The sequence below is a fragment of the Rhinoderma darwinii genome, chromosome 1 (genome assembly GCF_050947455.1).
Source record: "Rhinoderma darwinii isolate aRhiDar2 chromosome 1, aRhiDar2.hap1, whole genome shotgun sequence".
Taxonomy (NCBI): Eukaryota; Metazoa; Chordata; class Amphibia; order Anura; family Rhinodermatidae; genus Rhinoderma; species Rhinoderma darwinii.
Genome location: NC_134687.1, coordinates 587,847,092 through 587,872,521, shown reverse-complemented (window position 1 = coordinate 587,872,521; position 25,430 = coordinate 587,847,092). Strand labels below are relative to the sequence as shown.

Genomic DNA, 25,430 nt, shown 5'->3' with positions numbered 1-25,430 from the left:
CAAAAGTGACCCCATTTTGGACACTAAACCCCTTGAGGAATTCATTGTAGTTTTCAGGGGGTGCATGCGGCTTTTTGATCAGTTTTTATTCTATTTTTAGGTGGCATGGTGACTAAAAAACAGCAATCCTACTATTGTTTTTTTATTCTATTTTTTTTACAGCGTTCACCGTGCGCTATAAATGACATTCACTTTATTCTGCGGGGCGATACGATTACGGTGATACCAGATGTTTATATTTTTTTTTATGTCTTATGGCGTTTGCACAATAAAATACGTTTTGTAATAAATCACTCACTTTTGGTGTTACCTTATTCTAAGTGCCATAACGTTTTTATTTTTCCATCAATAAAGCCGTCCGAGGACTTATTTTTTGCGTAACGAACTGTAGTTTCCATCAATACCATTTTTCGGTACATGCGACTTTTTGATCTCTTTTTATTCCATTTTTTGCGAGGTGCAGTGACCAAACAATTGTGATTCTGGGACGCTTTATTATTATTTTCTTTTACGGCATTCACCGTGCGGGATAAATAACGAAATAATTTTGTAGTTCAGGCCGTTACGGACGTGGCGATACCAATTATGTATAGTTTGTTTGTTTATATATTTTTATTAATAATAAAGGACTGATAAGGGAAAAGGGGGGATTTTTACTTTTAATACTTTTAAATCTTTTATTTTCTTATTTTTACACATCTTTTTTAACTTTTTTTTAACTTTTTTACTTTGTCCCACTAGGGGACTTGAGGACAGGAGGCCCTGATCGCTATTCTAATACACTGCACTACATGCGTAGTGCAGTATATTAGAACTGTCAGCTACTCACTGACAGCAAGCATAGTGGGTCCTGACGTTGTCAGGACCCACTAGGCTTCCGTCTATGGCATAGCCGGACGCCATTGTTTGGTGTCCGGTTGCCATAGTCACCATCGCCGGCCGCTATCGCGTAGCAGGCCGGCGATGGCAGCTTAACCCCTAAAAAGCCGCGATCTCTATAGAACGCGGCTTTTAAGGGGTTAATCAGCGGGGACACAGCGATCGGTCCCCGCTGTAGGAGCTGTGACAGCTGCTGAACAAGACAGCAGCTGTCACAGCTCCTGTATGTGTCGGGAGGACGGCCGAAACGGCCGTTACTCCCGAGACGTACTATTCCGTCATGGAGCGCGAACAGGGCGCTTTCCATGACGTAATAGTACGTGACTGAGCGTTAAGGGGTTAAAGACCATCTATCCTTAAAATAAATCCGAGTTGTCAAAAATAAAATTTGGCCATTTCATTTTTTTTTTTCACTGGAAAAGCTGGATGACATGGCCATCATTACAGCGCTTGCAAGAGTTGGTAACCGCTTTCCCAAATTCTTTAATGTCACATTTCTCTAGTTACATAGGGACACACCAATCACTCCGGATTTGTACTATCGAGGGTTATCCCATAAATACTTTTAAACCAAAAGTCCAGAAAAGATGTTAATAGCTGTTTTAAAGTAGTCTGCAGTCTTACTAACATATAAAAATACCTTTCTAGTCTTTTTTTTTTTTTTGCTTCCCTGTGTCCCCCTTGGCACTGCTGTTAATCTGTGCTTCTGTCAGAGGGGCTCTGAGAGGAAATAGTATTCTCCCTCTGGCAGCTGACAATAGTCCCTTCTTATTTTCCCTGCAGATGGCATCCAGAGTAGTAAAGGTATATTCTGTATGACATCCACAGTATGCACTCCCTTAGAACCCAATGAATATATAATGAAAAATAGACTGAGTGGGCATGTGCAGGGTTTATATCTGCTGTCAGGATGCACAACTTTTCTGTCCCATGAATCTTCTCAGCTATACTGTAATGCTCATGCTTAGGCTCTGCTCCTTCCCTGACAAGCCGGGAAGACAGCTATTTCTATTGGCTGCTGCGCAGTGAACAGAGGATCATTTGTAGAGACCTGGCTATGGGGAGAATGACTGAGCATATGTGTCAGCTCAGTAGGTGGACATGCACATTGTTATACACTTTGAAAACCAGGTGGCACCATACCGTATAAGTAAATATCATAACTCTTTACTGGATAATTTTTTTAACAGCATGTAGGAGATCTCGGTGACTTCTACAGTGGAAGATATTATGGCGACCATGTTGGTTATCACCTAAACAGTTGTGACCAAAGCTGGACATAGACGTAAGATTAGGTTCTGCTACCTGATGAAATTTTACCCAACAACTCTACAAACATTTTTGCCCAGGAGGCAAAACAAGTGGCAAAATATGTTGTTATGATGAACTGAAAATTTTATAGCCGAAGTTTGTATGAATCCATCAAAATTATCCATCTCATGTCTATACCCAACTGTAGAAACTTAACTTCAGAGAAGAGGGGGACTAAAAGAATTACATGTAATGGATCTTCAATAATAATCATATGAAAAAGCTTCAGGAGTTTAACATCTTTCACAAAGACGACTTCAAATCAGTAACCCGAACAAAAGGACATTATAGGTTTACCGAGGAACAATAGCTGGAAAGCAAATATAAATACTGGGTTACACGTGTCAAAGTTCAGTTGAAATAATTGGATCGAGTTTCAAAAATATTTAGGAAGTCAATAGTATATAGAGCTGAACCGTGCGAACTCTTGGCGGCTGGACATGAGAGAATTATATAACAGAACATTTTGACCAATCGTCGCTTTTACAGTATGTTCGCACGATACGGATCTGCCCTAGACAAATTACCGATTTTCAAGATAATACGTAGCTGAAACTCAGATTATGATCATGGAGAGAGATAAAGTGTGGTTTGACCATTCCCAATCCTTTTCCCCTTTTAAGTCCTCACTCAGGTCAGTACCAACCAAGCCTTGAGCCCAACACCTGGAAACTGTGACAGACAGATGGCTAGTAATGCAGCTGTTATGTAGAGTATCCCTATCAACCAGTTTCAAAAGGCTCTGGGTGAATCTGTATTATGAGATTTAAGCCAGTTTTATGGTGGAAAAAAATTGCACATTTTTGCGCATGTCTGTTTTGCGCAAACACTCATTCATCTGATGATCGTATCGTTTTAAAAAACTAAAATATTATCGTTGTCGGCAGCACATCTCCCTGTGTAAACACGCTGCCTCCATGATAATGGCTGGGGAAGAGCGATCGAAGTAACGACCGCTCGTCCCCATCCATAGCTTCGTGTGACAGGAGCAAATGAGTGTGAGAAAATTCCATTTATGAGAGCACAACTTAGCGGCAGTAATAAAATATGCAAAGGGCAAACTCCAAGTCCTTCCTAGTTGACTCATGATTCATTTTATAGCCACAGTTCGTGTATTACGATTCATTACCCAATAAAATTTAGAGCACAGCAGAATAATCAGAGAAAGAGAAAAGCAAACCTGTAGTTTGCGAGTGAGGTTCTGTACTACATGCCCAGTTTTTCCCTAGATGGACTGCAATTAGTTCCCGAAGAGAACTCAGTCCAACATACAGCGTTTCATGGAGTATGCTGCTATTCTATGTAGACGGACTCTGCATACAAAAAAAATAAAAATATCTCTTTATACCACCATGTTTTTATGCAGTCCTGTGCATGGCCCCACTGAAATCCATTAACACCGTATTTGAGATCCGCATGATATTCACGCTCCTTACAGTAAAATTATTCCCTACAATGAGGGTTTCCTAAATCAAAGACCTGTATACCATATAAATCAAGTATTCTGTAAGGGTATGTGCACACACAAACTCAAAAACGTCTGAAAATACGGAGCTGTTTTCAAGGGAAAACAGCTCATGATTTTCAGACGTTTTTTAAGCCACTCGCGTTTTTCACTGCTGTTTTTTTTCAATCGAGTCTATGAAAAACTGCTCCAAAAACGTCCCAAGAAGTGAACTGCACTTCTTTTTCATGGCCGTTTTTTCAAAACGGCCGCGTAAAGAAACAGAACGCCGTTTTTCCTAGTGAAATCAATGGGCAGATGTTTGGAGGCGTTCTTCTTCCAATTTTTCGGCATTTACGGCCAGAAAACGTCCGAAAATAGGCTGTGTGAACATACCCTAATGGTCAGAAGCTGGGAGCACTACCTATGTTCAAAACGTATGCATGGCTACAACCAAATCAATAAGTGTTATGAAAAATTGACAGCTCTTCTTCATAGGTTTTGTAACTCCCATTGATTTCAATTATGTGGTGCCTGCACATACACAGGAGCAGTAATACCGATCAAGAAGTCATTCTGCGGTTACTCTTATGACATATCATAAAGTAGTCTATCGGAAAACCTGTATAAGATCTGTCTGTGCTGCAATATTTTCATATATTGTACCCGGTCGGCTGCATTCCTTCCTCTGGACATAAATAACAAAGGTGTAATTTTTTGTGGAATACAAATATATAGCCTTGGTACGGTGCACAAAATGGCACATCCTCCTATAGATTTACTAAGCAAATAGACATGACAATGAAATGGGACTATAGTAAAGCCCAGCTTTACGGACTGGTTTAACAAGATCGGTCAGATTCAGTCTTACTCTTCCTCATACTGTAGGTCATGAGGGTCCATGCAGCAGCCATAGCAGCTGCTACGGGGCCCGCAGCATGCGGGGGCCCGCAGCATGCGGGGGCCCGTGTCGCCCGCCGGGCGCACATACTTTTGAACACCATGACAGAGCAGGGAGGTACCTCCATGCTCTGCCATTGCTTAACCTACCTCCCAACCGTCCCGCTGTCCCGGGCGGCCAGGGGTATGTACCGCTGAACCCAATTCTGAAGCAGGAAACCATCAGCTCCCTGAATTAGTTGAGAGCGGAGGAGCAGAGGGCGCTCCTCCGCTTGCCGAGGACTGCCCGAGCACAGCGCTACGCTCGGGGAAGCCCTTGACGTCACTGTCCAAATTTGGACAGTGACGTCAGTGGCTACTCCTTGAGCGTAATCTCTGTTGCCGATGATCTGGCCAGGGATTCTGCTCCTAGAGGAAACCCCTAAGGTCACTATCCATATATGGAAACAACAATTTTCAAGGAACAAGGCAGCACATCCAAAAATAGGAAATGTATTTACCCACAAATGCGACGTTTCAGTGGATAAATAAAATTCCTGGTTTTGGATGTGCTGCCTTGTTCCTTGAAAATTGTTGTTTCCACTTGTGGAACCTTGGATCAGGTTCCTGTAAAGGCTTGCACCCATTATATTACATCAAATATTCTCTTCGGTGCGGTGATCATCTTCCTTTCTAAAACTGTCCATATATTGACATTGACGTCAGGGGCTCCATCTGGAGCGGAATCCCCAGCCAGAGTTGGCAACGGGGATTCCGCTCAAGAAGTAGCCATCAGGGGTTCCCTCTAGGAGCGGATTCCCCGGCCTATGCTCTGGCTGGGAATTCCACTCCTACGGGGGAGTCCCAATAGCGCCATCTACAGGCGGGTGTGGCACTATGTGGACACTGGCACAATATAGGGGCACTATCTACATGGGCACTGTGTCACTATCTACAAGGGCACTGGCACTAGGGGCATCTGTGTGGGCATTAAACAGTATGGGGGCATCTGTGTGGGTATTATACTGTATGGGGGCATCTGTGTGGGTATTATACTGTATGGGGCATTATACTGCATGGGGGCATATATGTGGCCATTATACTGTATGGGGCATCTGTGTGGTGGCATCTCTGTTGGCTTTATACTGTATGGTGGCAGCTATGGGCGGCATTATACTGTATGGTGGCAGCTAGAGGGCATTATACTGTATGGGGGCAGCTGTTTGGTATTATACGGTGTGGGAGGCACTGTGGGAGCATGTCTAGATAAGGCCGTACAGCCCCCCACCCCCTGTAGACTGGGCCGCACAGCTCCCCACCCGCTCTAGGCTGGGCCGTACAGCCCCCCCCACCCCCTCTAGGCTGGGCCGTACAGCCCCCCCCCCCCTCTAGGCTGGGCCGTACAGCCCCCCCAGTACGGCCCAAGCTTTCAGGAGTGGGGCTGTACGGCCCAAGCTTTCAGGAGTGGGGCTGTACGGCCCAAGCTTTCAGGAGTGGGGCTGTACGGCCCAAGCTTTCAGGAGTGGGGCTGTACGGCCCAAGCTACAGTAGGGGGCTGTATGGCACCATCTACGAGGGCGAGCTGTGTGTGGCACGCAGGGGAGGGGGTCCAGTCAAAAGTCTGCTATGGGGCCCAGTGTTTTAGTTACGGCCCTGGTCCATTAGTAAAGACTTGGAAATTCACAACTGTCTCTCATTTAGTCATCCTGGGCAGAGGAATAATGAAAGATAACTCTCATGAAACCACATGAAAATACATGTATTATACACATCACACCTAGAGTCAAAGCCTAGATACTACCTGGCTCTAGAGCCCCCTGCCATGGGGAGCGAAGGTCTGATCACCGTCACCTTTATAAGACAAAGTAAAGTAGAGGATTTTAAACAGCCATTTTCTGAAAGACTTGTCATTCACAGTTGGTCTGTGAAGGCTGTTGTGGTGGACGACAATGCCAAAATGTTAAAACGATACAGTGCATTGCCAACGATGGGCAGTTCAACATTTCCACAGATATAGGTCTTTGGTCGGCGACTGTCACACTCGTTCATGCTCCGGAATAGGTACCCACAGAAAATAGTCTAAACCATCAGTTTCAGCCATCTGAAATCTGTAGGATATGACCAAATTAAGGAGATTATCAATGTAAAGAGCTTTATAAGAATTATTGTAAACGCTCAAGGAGGCGAAGGCCTTGTGCACGCAATGCAAATTTGCTGCAGATTATGTGTATTTTTTTTTTTTAATCTTTTTTTTTTTTGAGTAACACAAGCAGACTTGGCATCAATAGCCAAGAAACTAAAAATAAATATTTTTTATCATCTTTAATTAACCCCTTAAAGAGAACCTTTCATTTCCCCATACATGTGCAGCATTTAATGGGGAGGGCTGAATAATCTCTGGGGCACTTTACATTTTTTTTCTACCTCCCTCCGTTATTTAGATGGTGCGGTTATATTTGGCACCCGATATTTAAATAACCCCCTGAACAGTCAACGGGGCGTGTACTGGGAAGGAGGCGTGTTACTATGGCTGTGACACTGTCCAAACAGATATGGACAGTGCCACAGCAAAAGCGAGGAGAGAAAGTGCACGCTCTCTCTCTTCAGCTTTGAAGATCAGTCTTTTCACCCGAATCGGCAAGGGGGCGTGTCAGTGCTACGGACAGTGTAAGAGCTGTGAAGAGTAGAGCGCGCTCTCATCTCTTCAGCTCTTGTGAAAGTTCAGTCTTGTACTTTGTCTGCCGAACTGGCAAGGGGGCGTGTCTCTGCTACGGACAGTACAAGCGCTCCCCAGCTCTTACACTGTCCGTAGCCGTGACACGCCCCCTTGCCAGTTCGGGTGAAAAGACTGATCTTCAAAGCTGAAGAGAGAGAGCATGCACTTTCTCTCCTCGCTCTTGCTGTGCCACTGTCCATATCTGATTGGACAGTGTCACAGCCATAGTAACACGCCTCCTTCCCAGTACACGCCCCGTTGACTGTTCAGGGGGTTATTTAAATATCGGGTGCCAAATATAACCGCACCATCTAAATAACAGAGGGAGGTAGAATTTTTTTTTTAAAGTGCCCCAGAGTTTATTCAGCCCTCCCCATTACATGCTGCACTCCGCTGCACATGTATGGGGAGGTGAAAGATTCTCTTTAAGGCCTGGCTTAATTTAGACCTTAAGGACCAAGCAATTTTTTTTATCGTCACACTCCAAGAGCCATAACTTTTATTTTTCGGTTGATGTAGCTGTTTGAGATCTTGTTTTTTGCAGGACAAGTTGTATTTTTCAATGGCCTATATAATTTATTGATAAGCGCTTATAAAATGTTTTTTAGAGGGGGGGGGGGTGGGTGCGAAAAAAACCCTGAGCAATGCCGCCATGTTTGTTTTGTTTTTCTTGGTGTTTGTCGTGTGTTAAAAATAACTGATACTAAATATGTATTTTTGTTGTTGAAAGTTGTATTACTCTTGCACAATAAAAACCTGGGGGGGGGGGGGGGGAGTCATTTTTGTGTTACCACATTCCGAGAGCCATATCTCTGTCGATGTAGCCGATAAGGGCTTGTTTTTTTGTGAGACGGGCTGTGGTTTTTATTGAGGTACTGTCCATGTTCTAATTTTTTCTATTTCTATTTTAATAGCACCAAGTGTTACTAAAATACATTTTTTAATTATGTTGCCGTTTCGGTTATGTTCATTTTTACATAATGTTTACTTTCATGTATTGGACTAGCGGTGGCGTTTTTTTTTTTTTTTTTCTATTTATTCTTTTAGACCTGTTTATTCAGTAATCTCACATAGACTATCTCTTCCTTCTTTAGGTTTTGTTCACACCAGTATTGGGGTTGTTCCATCAGAGGACCAGAACAAGGGAAAACCGTAAGGGACGGTTCCGTTGCACAACAGATACCAGCATCTAGGTGTTCGTGGTTATACCAGAAACAATTGCGCAGCATGTTGCACTATTGGTTCAGGTGATCTCAGCCAGATGTGTAACGGAGGCCCATAACAGAGCCTCCAACCCAGATGTGAACGAGGCCTTACAGGGAGTCTGGTTGTCTGACAGCCGACTCTCCTCTCTAGCAGATGCACGATTTCCGTGCAGCTGCAGAAACGTTTAGAAAAGTTTCTGCAAAACGATATGCAAACCAGCCCAACGTCTAAACACTTTGGGTGGTCCGCAAATGGTTAATGAAATCTGAAATCTGCCGTGGGGCGTCCCACCCTTACGGACTAGTTAACTGATGGACAGGAGAGAAAGCACTAGTAGGGGACTAGAGGAAGTATATGGAAACGGCACACAATGAACACGTAAAATATGAGGATGGGAGACAGACGTTGTAGATCTGGCTGCCAGATGGACTCCCGTTCCCTATGAGTAAGCAAGAAGAACATCCAAAGATGAGGATCTGGATGACGCAGATGAAAGTCCACCGCTAGATAAGCAATTCACACTTCAGCAGAAGAGGAAGCCTTACACACAAAGCGCGTAATGTAAGATTATTACTCTGACCGGGGATTCCGCTCCTAGAGGGAGCTTAGGTGGCGCTATCTATAGGGGGATTGTGTGTGGCCCGATCTATAGGAGGGTTGTGTGTGTCGCGACCTACAGGAGGGTGTATTCCAGGCATCTTAAAGACCCGCCAGACATGAAAGTGCAGCGCTGCTTGCATTGAAGCAGTACTGCACACATTAAACCCCGTTCCAGGCTGCCAACGTTTATATACATGACAACTGCACAGGGCATCAGCAGTTGGAACGTATATAGCCGTATGGCTGTCGTGAAGGGGTTAAAGGGTTGTCCATACAATGACAATGCCTTAGCACATGCACTATTCGGACACATGGACATCATAAGGAGCTCATGGTCTTGAACAGTTTGACAAGAAAGTACAATCCAAAGATGGCTGCCGCCGTTATGTCCCAGACCTTTGAATGATAAGTATATTACAAAGTTGATAATTTTGCTATATAAGGGAGATTTACGGTAATTTGTTGCACAAATTTTTGTCACTGCAAATGCATTCAATACATGTGAATTGGGTTGTTTCATTAGAAGGTGAATGGATTTCTGCAAGCTTCACAGTTATATGGGACAGTCATAGAAATTTCTGCAACAAATCTGCCGTGTGTGAATATACCCTAAGGGGGTTTTCTGGATTGTAATAAACCCCTTTAACAGGGGGGGGGGGGCGACAATTGATTGCTCGGCTGCCAGTTATGCGTAAGACTAGCTGCTCCTCTTCTGGCTACGTTGTCCTGGAGCACAGAGTTGGGGCGCCGGGGAGCAGAACACAGCAGTTTACACATTGTTTTGTCATGCTGGATATTTCTAGTTCCAGCCCTACAATTATAAAGGGAGAAACGCTTGTCAGCCACACAAAAGACATTAATGTCACTGCGAGGACATCAACCAGAAGCAATGACTGAAATGTTATCAGAGGAAAATGCTGGGATGGATTACTTTACCACTAAGTCGTCACCTGATATACTGTCAAATCCTCACATGGCTGCTTCCGACTATAATAGCCCTAACATTTAAAGGGCACTTCCCTGTTAAATAATCACCAGTAAATAAAAGTCCTTGAGTTGTTTTCTACTGCAAAACGGCTAAAAACTTGATTCCAGGAAAGTTTGATAACAATTTTACGGTTACCATTACATCTTCCCAGATTTCAGAACAACAGCTTGCCCTACTTGAGTCATGTGTATTGCCCTCGTTCACATCACTGCAAACCTGAAAAGCTATTTTGCAGGCACGGTGGGTGACGTAATGGCTGCCATATTGGGTGTTCCCCCAGCTTTCCATAAAGCAGACAGGACTAGAGCTATCCTTACATTGGGGCTTTGGGACAGCAGTTTTCTGAGTGACTTGTCATTCATGGTTGGTTTGTGAAGGTTGTCGTTCTGGACAACAATGCCATAAGTTGAAATGACAAGTCGCTGATGGATCACTTACTTGATCTATGGACTGGTCTGGGCTTCTAGATTGAGGAGATGCCAATTTGTTTGGCATTAGCGAATTTCCAAGTCTAAACCTGACAACCACCGAGAAAGTCCAACACAGCAGATCAACTTTTCCAGCGATATCTGTTGTCAGGAGCTAAATTCATATTATCCATTGGGTAATCCGATCTTAGACCCTTAAGGGGACCAGCACCGATCTCGAGAATGGGGTTCCCCCTGTCCCCGCCTGCTGCTTCATCCAGTCGTAGGCTCATTGTCCGGGATTACGGAAACAGCCAAGCTCGCTGTGCTATGCTGTTACCATAACACAGTGAGCCCGGCTGTTTTCGTATTTCGATTAAAAACGGTTCCCAATGTAGGTATTGAGTAAAATTCAATATGAGCCATCAGCTTTCCTAGAGTCCCGATGTGCCATGAAATCTTTCATAAGGTCATTAGTGTAAGGATTCGATATAGTGCCCGCTCATCTCCCTGGGCATGCTGTGGATTTGATGAGCTTTGCACAGAAGCGGTCACTCTGACACGGTGGAGAACTTACAATGACAACAGATTTACCCCTTCTAATTTGAATACCTGGCATGAACTTTTTGCACATGGACTACCTAGGAATTTTCTATGCAGGGGGAATACTGTGCTGTGGTGACACCACCTGTCAGTTCTACCCAACCTAATCTACACCCTAGAGCAGGCTTCACCAACTTTTGGCACTCCAGCTGTTGTGAAACTACAATTCCCCTCATGCACTGTAAACCTTTGGCTGGAATAAAAGCCTTTGACTGCCAGGGCATGCTGGGAGTTGTAGTTTCACAACTGCTGGATTGCCAAAGGTTGCTGATCCCTCATCTAAAGAGAAGAGTGAAAGAAAGAGGACCAATGCCGAAGAGAAACACGCAAATCTGTGAAAATTGGTTTTGGCTCGTTCTGTCGACAAGCAAATTTATTATTACAAAGCCGCATTTACCCCTTCTAAAACACGGCGGAAATATCTGTGTACATATAATTTCCTGACAACTACTCTCTCGCAGTTTTCAGTTATGCTGGTGTCACAGAGCAGGGAGTGCTGAAGTATTTCAGATTTGTGGCATAGACAGATTTACTATCTGCTAATCTGATGCAAGAGACGAAAGCAGCTCTATTGTCAGTCCGAGCAGGATAAATAGCATCCATCGAGCAGAGATGTCGTCCAAGCAGACAGCACAAGGAAAAGTAATGTACTTCCTCCACACAAGGGATCGGCATCTAGGGTTTCATTGCGGAGGTCAAGCCATGGGAGAGGCTAGGACTTCATGCCTGCCCCACAAACTGTTCCCAGATCATGGCAGCTCAGGACGCTGCAACCTTCACAATGTTCTTACCAGGCAATAACATAGGCTTTGGAAAATTCCTTCAGGATTTTCCAAAAGTGACAAAAGTAAATGACAGCCATTACATCTCCTATAGAGATTGTCACCCTTTTCTCCAGACGTCTGAATATCAATTCAGTGACACAGGGGCAAGTATCAATACATAACCAGGCAGATACATCTTCTGCGGATCCTGAGTGACAGCCTGTATTATACTCCATAGCTGCAATCAAAATTATTACGGTTGCCAATGGAAACAGTCAACAATCTTGTCGTCAGACTCAACCCTTATAGGAGCATGAGGCAGTGAGACCGTTCGTTCTTCCTGGTGTAAAATATACACTTCCCACGATGCATGTCACCAGAAACAAACCCTGTCCAGACACTGAGATTTCAGCTCTAGAACCTGTGGAATAGTGAGTGCCTCTCTGGTGTATAATACAGGCTGTAACTCAGGATCACTACGAGAAAAATAAATGTCAAGAATTTGCAAATTTACTCAACTTTTTATATACATTTCTTCTATGTGTAAAACAGTAAAATGCTGCTCAAAAGTGTACAAAAAAGTTTTATCTAGAAAATTATTTCATAGAGCACAGGATCGGATCCCATCTTGTAAAATCAGAAAAGCCATTACTATAATTACATTTTTCCAGAAACAGCGCCACTTTTGTCCATGGGTTCTGTCGGGCAGCTCAGTTAAAGTGAATCAGACTGAGCTGCAATAACAGACAAAACCCTTGTACAATAGTGGCGCTGTTTCTGGGGAAAAATAAATCAATCAGACCCTTTTTCTAATCTCAGATAAAACAGTTTTCATAAAAACTTGAGACCACAAGCATAGCCAGCATTATACCGCTTATGGGGTGGTCCTCCAGCTTTCCCAGGCCCCTGAAAGGCAACCGATATGAACATCTTTTTTTTTCACAGTTGATGGAAAGGTGCAATTTGAACCCACTGACTGCAGAAACGGCAAATAACGAATATTTTTGTCAAGTCTTTCGTAGTGGACTAGGAGGCTAGAAAACACTTCAGATTTGCTGCAGATTATTCCTACAGCAAATCTACATAAATTTGCAGGGAAATCTGCACCAGAAAATACACACCGAATCAAAACTGATTTTGGGGCGGAATACCATAAAAGCAAAATAAATTGCACACTTGCGGATTTTGCTGCAGATGCACAGCTAATCCGCCGCAAAATCTGCAAAACTAGGAATTTATTGGAAATGTTAAACTTCTCCATTGAAGTTAATGGGAAAAATTTGCAACAGATATTGACATGCTCCAGATCAAAAACACCACGTGGAAAATTTCTGCAGCAGGTGGATGAAATTATTTAAAATCTCATCCTCTTGTCTGCTACTGTTTTCCACTGTGGATTTTTTGTCCGCAAATCCAGACAAAAAATCTGCAACATTTAACACAAGTCAGTATTTTCGTCAGTATTTGGCTTCAAAATTTGTAAACCAAAATATAGGATTGGATCCGCACAAAGAAAAAAGTGTAATGCAAAGATTTGTACCAGTTTTGTATTCCAGGGAATCTCATGTCCACGCTGTGGTATTTTTCGGGACGTAAATTGACCCGCAGTGCGTATTTTCGAAACCACGGCATATCAATTTATCCCGCGATTCCACTTGCGAATTCTTTCTCCCTAGTTATGCAGAAATACGCAGCAAAACCTGCAGCATGAAAACGCTGCGATTTACGCAGCAAAACGTAAAAACCACACCGAAAAACCTTCAGGTGCGTTTTTTTCTGTGGTTTTGCTGCGGATTTTACGCAGCAGAATACACAACGTGTTCATGTAGCCCAAGCACAGAAGGTCACTACTCCTAGAAGTGAAGTGTCCAGTAACTGAAGTAATAGTATAAGAAGTTCGATCATATTAAAGAACCACTCTGGGTTTTTCACACGTTTGCAAATATAATTTAGTGCAATATTGACATGTGTATTAACTTACCCGATGCTGTATTTCATGGACCGCCGCAGAATCACATGATCGTCATTCTGACTCTGTATCCTGTCTGCTGTATCAGGCTCTCAATACAAGTCTATAAGAGTCTCGACGTAGGTCGCATAGTCCTGCATTGAGAGACTGGCATCCGGTTTCTACAGCAGACGCTGTAGGGTTTGAGATGTCAGAGTACAGATGACGTGACCCAAGGCTGCCCGTGAAATACAGCAATAAATATTGCAGTGTATTGTACTATTAGAGTTTTCCTATTAAACCCACCCTAATAAGAAGACAAAGATGGTGGGTCCTGGGGGCCTTCATTAGGTCCCCTGACTGCAACAACAACCCAACGGCACCACACGATCGTGTCGCGGGGAAACACAGTCTAACGTCTTAGGTGCACTGGCCACTAAGTGGATCGGTGTTATCTTCGATCCTGGCCGTTAGAGCGATGTGTTAGCTGTAATATACAGCTGACACCCGCTACATATGGAGCAGGCTTCGTTCCTGAGTTGCTTCATACTTCCCTCTCCAGACTATGACCTAAATGTTAAACCTAAAGCAGAGATCAACCATAGATCCCCTCTACCATAATGGGAATAATCCCATACTTGTAGCCAGTATGTAGGGGGAGGCATACATATGCCTAATGTTATGCAAAAATAACAAATTATGTCATATAACTCAATAGAAAACAATAGCCTACAATGAAATAGAGTATATGACACTCAAATATTTATAAAAGTATACATTTTATTAAATCCAAAAGTTTAAAAACACATATATCTCAGTATAAAATTCAGATGACTAATCACAGTGAGGTAATAGACAACAAATAGCAATAGTCATTAATGCACAAAGGTACAAAAACAAACATATGACAACATGGGTACAAAATAGAATATATGCCTTTAATTAAATATGTACACAGGCACATTAATGACTTGCTATTTGGTGTCCATTACCTCACTGTGGTTAGTCATCTGAATTTTAAACTGGGATATATGTGTTTTTAAACTTTTGGATTTAATAAAATTTATACATATTTGAGTGTCAGACTTTATTTCGTTGTAGGCTATGGTGACCTAAATGTACATGAAATGTCAGGAAGGGGTTTAAGAGTATGGCTCTATTCACACGACGGTCCGTTTTTCTTGGCCGTTTCGCATCAGTTTCCATTCTGGTCCGTGTTTCCGTTTTTAACTGCCGATTTTGACCTGTTTTGCAGCCGTTTTCTTTCCCTGTCCGTTTTAAAAACGGATGAATTTCATGTGTCAATTTTTCGCTCTGTAGATACTGCCACAGCCCCCCTGTAGGTAGTGCCACACAGCCCCCCTTGTAGGTAGTTCTACACAGCACCCTTTTGCATTGCACCCCCCCTACATTTCTGTAGAGTGCTCCACTGTAGGGGACCGTTCCAGAAGTCCCTGACTTTAATGTCCATATACGGACAGTTAAGTCAGCGTCTTCTCCTGGAGCGGAAACGCCGGCCACAGCACCGGGGATTCCGCTTTAGAAGTCCCTGACGTCACGGTGTCCATATATGGACAGTGAAGTCAGGGACTTCTCATGGAGCGGAATCTCCAATCCCCGGGCACAGCGTTGCCGAAGCTGTGGCCAGGGATTGGGGATTCCGCTCCTACAGGGAGCAAAAAAAATACCCTCCTCCTCCTCACATGCACTTCGCACTGTGAGGAGGAGAGAGCGAGCGATGTAAGACACTGCCGTCACTCAGAACACATTCAAGTGATGGCCGTGTATTACCCGGCCCCATAGAACAGCCGGAAATAGGGCATGTCCCATTTTTTGACAGCCCGGTTTCCCGGGGCGTCAAAAAAATTGGTTGTGTGAATAGCCCCATTTGGAGTCTATTGTTCCCACTGTGGCCGTGTGACGCCGTTTTCACGTTGTGTGAATAGGGCGTATCAGTCTAACCAGAGACACGATCTGTAGACAGTTGTTTTGCAGTCGTCAGTATAGAGCAGGGTACTGGTTGGCAAGGGGAGTGCCTTTAATGCAGCTCTGGGGGAGGGGTACTGGTTCTCCTTGTGGATATCTAGCTGGTGCAGGGAGTCTTAGGCTGGGTTCACACGACCTATTTTCAGACGTAAACAAGTCGTATTATGCCTCGTTTTACATCTGAAAATAAGGCTACAATACGTCGGCAAACATCTGCCCATTCATTTGGGTTTGCTGACGTACTGTGCAGACAACCTGTCATTTACGCGTCGTCGTTTGACAGCTTCTTCATTGAACTCAATGAAGCACAGCTCAAAATTTACGGCTGTCAGAGAAGCCTCGCAAAATGCAAGGAGGAGCAAATACGGCTGAAACGAGGCAGCTGTTTTCTCCTGAAAACAGTCTGTCATTTCAGACGTAAAAGCCTGCTACCGTGTGCACATACTCTTACAGGCAATGCTCCCTGAGATCAATGAGGAAAAAACGCAGCAAAACCACAACAAAAGGCAAAGCTTAACTGTGCTGCTGTCATCTGAGCACTCACAATGGCCATAGCAGAAAGATTAATTAGCTTTAGACATGAATGGAGAAGAAATCATCAGAGAATTCAACATCAGTGTAAAGAGAAGTATTACAGAGTTGCTCAACATTATATGTATATTTATACAATTACATTTTGGAAAAATATTGTTTACAGGTAGAACGTTCTTTTAAAGGGGTTTTCTGACCAAAGACATTGATGGCATATCTATCCCATATGGAAACAGTCTAGTGCGCTTGTTCGGATGTTTCCGTAACTCCCATACACTTCAATGGAGAGCCGCAGACATCTCGAGAATATGTCATAAATGTATTTGGTTACAATACTCCATTAGGTTCTATTATAGTCAATTCAAGTCATACAATCAGACCAAGAAAGGTTGAACCCCCGTTTAACAGGTCGTGAATACTGGCCATCAAAAAATAGGACATGTCCTATTTTTGGCCGTTTTCACGGCCCGACGGCTCCTATAAAACTCAATGGATGAGTTTTAATGGATGTTTTTCAGGAATCAATCCTTGTAACGGCTGGTAAAAACGGATCCTGGCCAAGGACTCCCAGAACACAGCGCTACTTTGAGCGCTGACCCTGGGGAAGCCCATGACATTATTGTCCATATAAGGACAGTGATGTCGTGCTTTTAACTATGGAGTCCCCGGCCAGAGCATCGCAAGATCTGCCATTTATGGGGTGGGGCTATATACAGGGGGGTTGGTGCTATGTACAGGGGGGGTTGCTATCTGTAGGGAGTGGTGCCATCTACAGGGGGGTGTAGTGCTAGCTAGATGGGCAATGTGGCACTATTTACAGGGGTCACTGGCGCTATCTACATGGGCACTGTGGAACTATATGTGTACTGGCACCATTTGGGCACCATCTACGGTGGGCACTGTGGCACTGGCAAAATATGGGTACTATCTGCAGGGACATTGTGGCACGATCTACATGGGCAATGTGGTGTTTTCAGGTTGGGACAAAAAAACAAAACATGAAAAACGGTTGGCAAACGTCCATTAAAAATGGAGACACTGATGCAAAATGGCCATGAAAAACTGACAGTTGATCGCGTGACGCCGCCGTCATGTAATTACACACTACTCTATGGGCAAAAAAACCATCATGACACTACAAATTACCTGCAGTGTGACAGTACATACATAATTATATAAGCTACATACATAACTATTCCCTTCTACACTCAGTGGACTCTTTATTAGGTATATCATTCTAGTACGGTGTGCGCCCCTCCCCCATCTTCGTGCACAGAACTTGTTCAGGTCTGGACATAACCCAGGTTGCTCCTTCTCTTTTATGCTTTTAATGGCCAGTAGCTTCTATCCAGTGCTGAATGCATGGAACTGGATGCGGTCACTGACAGCACCATGCCCAACATCTTCTGGCAGAAGTGATCACGGACTACTCCTGCCTGGCAAAGAAAGCACACAGTGTTATAGGACATTGGTCTGCATTGGTCCGTTTTAGCAGAAGCTGGAATGAGTTTTTCGTATGCAGCTTCCTGCCAGCATAGGAAACATTGCGGGAGTGTGCAGAAGGTGAGTACATGGCGGAGGAAAGCTTTGCTGTGACTACTGGGAGGGGGCTACACTGATCATTAGGCCTGATGGCTTTCGTGTGCAGTCCATTATTTCAACGGACCAAATTAACGAAAAGGTCGAGACTGTTGCGTCAAAAACGCACGACTGAAGTGTGCATGGCACCATTGAAATGAATGTGTCAGGGTGCTCTCCGTTAAAAAAAACCGGATAGCACCCTGAAGAAAATAACTGAGGTGGGCATGAGGCCTTAGTGGAAGGGGGGGGCTACTGTAACTACCTGGGAAGTGGAGGGGAGAGGGATGCAATTTTTACTACTAGATAGTTGGATATGGTAATAAGATTAGCTCTATTCTGACTAATGGAGTGGCAAAACTTCAAGTGATATAAGTCCAGGAACTCTCGTTTGCTGGACATTTTTATATTTTGTTATAGGGATGTGGAGCCGGCCTTACAGCATTTTAATTGCTGCTCCTAACTTTTGTAGCTGGAACCTAGAACTGGCTAAGACTTCTCCAGTCCTGGTCCCGTTTATAAACCCGAATAAAGGATGATGTTTTCTTTGTGAGGTGCGCATTATGATGCTGGGAATCACCATTAGAAAAAGTAGATTGTGGTCATAAAAGGATGAATACGGTCACTGACAATAGTCATGTACTGCTCAGCTGGTATTAAAGGGGTAATCCCATTTTATAAAGTGATGGCATATCCCTAGGATAAGGCATCACTTTATGATCGTGGGAGTCCGACACCTGGGACCCCAGTCGATCCTCAGTAAGAAGGGTCTGCAGCGCTGGCCTAGCGATGCATCCCTTTCACGGTTATTCCCTTCACGAGTGAATGGGGCTGGCTGCAGCTACCCGCGCAGCCAGGTGGCCCGGAGTGCCCCAGGTATTCTGATACAGGGTCCACTCTGCGTAGATATACATCCATTATCAGGATCGCTTTCTTTATGAGAAAGGGAGATAATGTCTGTTTGTCCTCCAGCAGTACGCAGCCTGCCTGCAGCCACACTAACATCATAGAATGCAATGAAGGGGGTATGCCTCCCAAAACACTGCTTACCAGTGGGAACCATGGCATGAAATGCTACCAAACCCATAGTGGGCTGCGCTGTAATACAATGGTTGCCAAGCTTTTCAGTGGTCCATATACATTTTCACAGGCAAAATGGGTAGACATGTAACGTGTGGGCGACCATCTGCAGTGACAGGACTTCATCCCCCTATCACATTCGGCCACAGGGAGGATATTTGTACAGATAACAGCAGCACGGTGTGAAGTCATCGGAGGAATTTCACTGACCGCTGTGAGCTCCACGGCCTGCCAATATCCAGATGCCTCTCTGCTTAGAGAAGTAACAGCCAGCTTAATCCTGCGACATATCCAGTGTTTCTCAAAGCAGTTATCACATTGGAAACCCAAAATACTCAAAAACAAGCTCTTGTAAAATCTACAGTCACACGACAAGCTGCTAAAAAGTTCCTACACTATTACCGTCTGCCAGCAGCCATATTGGGTATATAATGAGAAGAAACTACAATGTAAGGACTATGGCATGTGAAGGGTCACACCTATAAAAAACTTATGTTTCCCGAGTTTTCACATTTTATCGCAGTGTGGTGTGACCATATGTGAAGCTGGTGAAAGTACTACGGTAAGTATTGAAGAACATTCATCATAAATGAAAGTACAGGACATAGAGCATTGCAATACAGGGAAGCGGTCCCATATATACCTTGCATACACTTGTTAGGCTATATTCGAGCCTTCCATCAGAGATATATGTGAACATTTCCCAATATATACCTCCTATATAGGCATATAGTCTCATATGTTGCCCGTAGGCTTCCATTGTTAAAGAAACAACCTCCTCAAGGTCTGTACTCTTGTCATATACCAGGTTAATGGGCTCTATGGATACGCCCAACATGCACCCAACATGCACTACAAACGCAATGTGGAGAGAGCCTAAAAGTATTTTGATCTCTGCAAAATAATTAAGAAGTAAAAAGCTATAAAAAAAAAAAAAAAATGTCCTATCTTCCTTCCTCCTACAACGTACACTGGGTCTGATCTAGTTAGCTGGCTAACAATATTTTGGAGTAGAAAACGTCATAAATAGAAAAGTGTTGCCGATTTTAAGAGGTATCCGTGACGTCCATACATTTTTTGCTGAAAAGTGTGAACAGAGCCTTGAGCCATCCCTAATATCCAACCTGAGGGCTTACTTTTACATTGCGGTTTTATTGATATTAACGTCAGTGTGCCGGATCTTATGGACATAGTAAATGATGAACGGGTAAGACGTATCGTCCTGACATTACACTGCGGGCATCGGATCTCATCAGCCTGATCAGACACTTCTACTCTGCTACACGGGAATCTGAGACAACCATGTTCACGTCAGCTTCTGAGGGGGATATTGAGGGGCGTTGAGACATTTTTTTAAACCTACATCTGTTTTCTATTGAAGAGCCTTCACATGTAATACACACAAGAAGTTGGACTTTGCACTTTTATAAGGAAACTCACCACAAAAACGCCAGAGATGAAGGAGGAACCTGTGGCTTAAAGGACACAATGCGCATAATGTGCCATAACATGCATTAGAAAACTGGCTCGTGATGAGCGGTAAAGTTTATGCATTTTGTTTACGTTTTGGGTGTTAAGGATTTCACCCTTTCTAATTACCTGCTCCGGTCTAAAACAATTATAGTGAAAGGGCCGAGGAGTTTTAATACATATATTTTTGTATATTTTTGTCTTGTGATGACACGCGCCATATGTAACTTTGTTCTGTGACACGTATGGGGGCCGTTTTTCTTTGACTCCAATGAAGAACAGCTCCAAATTACGTCCGTAAAAGACGCCCCGCAAAACACGAGTACATGCAATTACGTCTGAAATTCAGGAGCGGTTTTCTCCTGAAAGCAGCTCTGTAATTTCAGACGTAATTGCAGTTATCGTGTGCACATACCCTTACCGTGACTTGTGTGACCTCAATGTTTCCCTATAGGGGAACAAGTCATGGGTGACACGGCCAGAATTCTTGTGATTGTTGTAGGACTTTTTTCTCGATTAAGGTCAAGGGTGAAATGCCTTAACGCCGCTATTTTACATGTACTCCTAATGTATTTATAATGCATATTGCGCTAATTTCGTAAATCTGGCACATACATCACATAGACCTGCACATAGGCCTCGCAGTGATCCATCACAGGGCATGGATGGCAATTTCTCATTCATTTACCTATAACATGCATATTAAGAACGGTGCCAGCCACACCACACAAGTGCCCTGTGTGAAGCCAGCCCATACTGGCCATAGACAAGAGAGCCAAGTCACCCGGAGACGTGCACATGAAGTTGCTAGTAGTGGGGCTGACTCATGAGACAACACACATGACAGCTCTCAATCCAGGATCCACCAACAACAAGGTGCCACATAAATAACAACAACAAATTAATGAGCAAGTCCCTCAAAAAAAAAAACCTTAGGACTAGGGCCACACATTTTCACTGCCATTCGATTCCAAGAATCCAGCGCCCAACCATTCATCTTTTTTCACTATAGAGGTCAATGGAGTGATTGTTGGGTGTAACTTCCATCCATCAACTCCTATAGAGACTGCTGTGCGACCTTGTCTAATCTAAAGCGTATCTCTCACAGCTACATCATGTGGGTCAATGCTGGTCCATGGGCAGCGTTGGTACATGGCAAAATCCACTGAAGAACATCAAAGCCCATAGACTAGAACTGAGCAGTTTATGGAGACACACTTAGAGAATCTGTGAAGAAAACGTAACTTCTGTGGAATCTGACACTATTAAACAACCATCACACGCCATAGAAGTCATCGGAAACCTTGTCCAACATTCCTACTGACTTTTATAGTGGAAAAATGGGATATCACACGACATGGTTCATACAATTGTTTCTTCATGCGACCTGAAGTGCAAGACAGAAGACCTGTAAGAGAATAGACAGGCAATGTGAGATCACAGGCTGTGGTTACCTCTCTGGACGTGGATGATGTCGGGGAAATTAGCCAGGTGACCCTGATACACAGATAGCAAGTCCATGATGGGATCCAGGTCCTGGCGAGGCTGTTCAGCAAACATTTCCCCAATGGCATCATAGGCATCCGCAGTGAAAGACATAGCCCGATTCAGCCCAGCAGAAAAGGGTTGCTGGTCAATCTCAAAGGCCTGACCTAACCCTTTGATGGCCATTCCCACCTTCTGGTACTCCTTCTTAAAGCCTGAGGCTTGCTTGCGGGCAAACTCCCCAGCTGTCTGGTTAAGCAAGAGGACTCCTTCATCCATCCTTTTGGCAAATGACTTGAAGGCGTCCAGCTTGGCCTCCACATCTTGCGGCTCCAGGACGGGGGCCCCAGGCATGGTGCTAAGGGTCAAGAAGAAGTTGGCCCCGACCATCTCGTCTTTCTCGCACTTCCTCTTGCCTTGTTTCCATGCTTTCTCATCCGAGCAGGTAAGGAAGTGCTGGAACGCATCGCAGCGGGATAGCACCGGATGGCTGCACATATGGTCCATCCACCACACCAGGCCTTTCCGCCGCTTGGAGATAAAATCCTCTTCAAATCGGCCAGTGGCTTGTTTTTCAGGGATGCGGGGCACAGAGATGACCGGGAACTTGTCTAACAGTCGGGCGTAGAGCCAGTCAAAATGCTTGTAACGGCGGTGGACCTGCTGGGCGGTATGGCTGGGCAGAAGGCGGTAGGAGATGTAGCTTTTCATGCCCTTGAACTTGGTCTGTTTTGTGGGTTCGTCTATAGTGCAGCCAAAGGGGTACGGGTTCTCCTGCCACTCCGGCCCATGAGGACCTTGCACCACACATAGCTTGTCCCCATCCCGCACAAAACCTGCTGCCTCCCCCAGCACAAAAGCTTCGCCACCACTCTTCACGAAAGCCGAGAAGCGGTTGAGGTTACGGCTGACAGTGGCAGAGCCCTTGGCAGCCTGGGAGGAGGTGGTGGTTGAGGTCGTGGTGGAGTAGGAGCCAGGGGTTGACAATCGGTACCTGCTGCTGTCATAGTCATGGAAACCGCCTCCATAGTAACCGGGGGCCGGGGCCTCATCCGCGGCTGTGGAGCTGCTGTCGTCCCATTCGTCGTCCCAGTCATCGTCGCTGGGCTGGCTGTGCTGGTACGGGAGGGCTGCTGGCCGGGCGGACACCCCAGAATAGGAGAAGCTCTGGTAGCTAGGGGGCGCCGGTGCCGGCTCGTACCCGCCAGGGGGCGCCGGTGCCGGCTCGTACCCGCCAGGGGGCAGGTTAGCATAACGGGAGTCTGATGGAGGTGGAGGAGGAGGCGGCGGAGGAGGAGGGGGACCGGCCGCTTCTCCCCGGACTATCTCCACATAGGAGGCAGGGAAGAGCCCCCGCTCCCCGCGGCTGTTGACTCCCTCCAGCCAGCCCTCTATGTCCTGCTCGCTGCACAGGTTCAGCACCTCCGACTCCCGCAGCGACACCTCGCCCGGGTTCTCGGCTCGGAAGTCGTACAGAGCGCGGGCTCTGAGAGCCATGATCGCCGGCTGGGAGGAAAGGCGGCGGACACCAGGGGACGTGGAGCAGCCGCCGGAGCCTGGACACTGAGATGTAATCAGAGGAAACGAAGCAGGAGCCTGCGGCCTGACTCCTCCCCCGGGCCCGGCCTCTCCTCCCTGTCATATCCCTCCTCTCCCGGCCTCCCGCTCTCCTGTCATCTCCCTCCTCCACTGCCCATTCCCGGCCCTGGATCTCTGTGTATTCCCCCCGGTCCCGGGTCTCCTCCAAGCATCTCCTCCGCCCACCATATCTAGCAGACTCCAAGAGGGAAGCGTCTCCTGTACTACAATCCCAGCATCTCATACCTCCCGGGTGGAGGACTGTCCTTACTATAGGATCCCTCTGTCCCCGTTTGGTCCTGGAATGTCTCGATTTTGGAAGAGATCATTTGCTGCCATGGTGCAATCTCCAGATACACAGCCGTTCTTTGTGAGTTAGTAGAGGGGGGTCCAGCATTGACACCTCCATTAACTCTATAAAGGCTGATTTATCAAAAATGTCTAACAGTTAAACTGTCCTTGTTACCCATAGCAACTAATCACAGCACAACTTTCATTTTTTTCCAGAGCAGCTTGAGAAGTGAAAGCTGAGCTCTGTTTGGTTGCTATGGGTAACAGGGACAGTTTTGTTACATTTGCACCTATATAACTTTGGGGTATGTTCACACTGGAATATGTTCGAGGCAGAAAAATATGAGGCTGATTTCAAGAGAAAATGGGTATATTTCTAGCTTCTTTCTAGGATCAAAGTAAATGCTTTGTGTCACATACTGGGATTCCAAGATCTCCCTTTGCTTACTACCCAGGGAACTTGTCTCTTAATCTCCTCTCTTTCAGGAATAAATTAATGAATTCCTAGAACTTTCTTGTAGATCAGTCCAAGATCATGTCTGTCTAGTGTGTCCTCCACGCTCTTCTCTCAGTATTTCAGGTTTTCTTTCAGGATCAAATATCTATGAACCATGTCTGTCTTCTGTTCTATAGCCCAGGATCTTCTCACCTTACATGTTTAGTATCCCAGGATCTTCTCGCACTTCATGTCCAGGATCTTCTCACCCTACATGTCCAGTTTCCCAGGATCTTATCACCCTAAATGTCCAGCATCCCAGGATCTTCTCACCCTACCTGTCCAGCATCCCAGGACCTTCTCACCCTACCTGTCCAGCATCTCAGGATCTTCTCACCCTACCTGTCCTGCATCCCAGGACCTTCTCACCCTACCTGTCCAGTATCCCAGGATCTTCTCACCCTACATGTCCAGTATCCCAGGATTTCCTCTTTCTATTAACTTTTGATTCCAAGATTTCTGCTAGTATCCTTTCTATCCCGTGCCCCCTCTCTGTACATGACCGTTATCTTAGTTTTTCTTGGTCTCAGATATTTCTTTTCTGTTTAATATCCCATGTTCGCCTTCATAGTATTTTCTAAGCATCTATTCTATCTAGTATCCTTGGATATAATTCACAATGTCACTGCCCATGATTCCTGAATCTCCTCTACTTTGTCAATAATCCTGGATCCTTCTTTATGTCTACAGAATCCAAGGATTTCATCCTTATCCATGATCTAGGATTCCAATATTCCGTCTTATGTATCCTTACTATTCAGTACTATTCAGTATAATAGTACTTACTATTCAGGATCTAGTTTATCTGGTTTCTAGTGTGTCTGGTCTTGTATCACATGGTCTCCTGCTCTCGCTATATGTCCTGTATTCCTGGATATACTCAATCTACATATCTGGTATCTCCAATTCTCACTACATATCCAGTATTTCAGGATCTTCTACCTTTCAGGTCCCGTATTATCTCCTCTGATTTAATTTCCCCTTTTTCCCTGCTAAACAAGAAATGTCCAGACCTTATCGTAGATTATAAGGTGGCAAGACCAGAAGATGATTGTCCATGCAAGAAAGTTCACCGTCCTCCATGAGTTGAAGCAGTTCTGTATTGAGGAGTGGACCAAATTTATTATTAAAGAGGGTTGTTTCATAAAGAGAACCCATGTCTACATTCCCCCATAGTCATAATAGAACGA

General features: G+C 44.8%; 1 protein-coding gene across 1 annotated transcript in view; it reads right to left on the bottom strand.

Moving 5' to 3' along the window:
* Positions 1-23,607, bottom strand: part of SNX18 (sorting nexin 18) — a 28,014-nt gene extending 4,407 nt beyond the window's left edge. The window contains exon 1 of the mRNA XM_075839768.1: positions 21,845-23,607. Coding sequence (XP_075695883.1) covers positions 21,845-23,372 — 1,528 coding nt within the window. The 5' untranslated portion in view covers positions 23,373-23,607. The remainder of the gene's footprint in view (positions 1-21,844) is intronic.
* Positions 23,608-25,430: the final 1,823 nt, after the last annotated feature.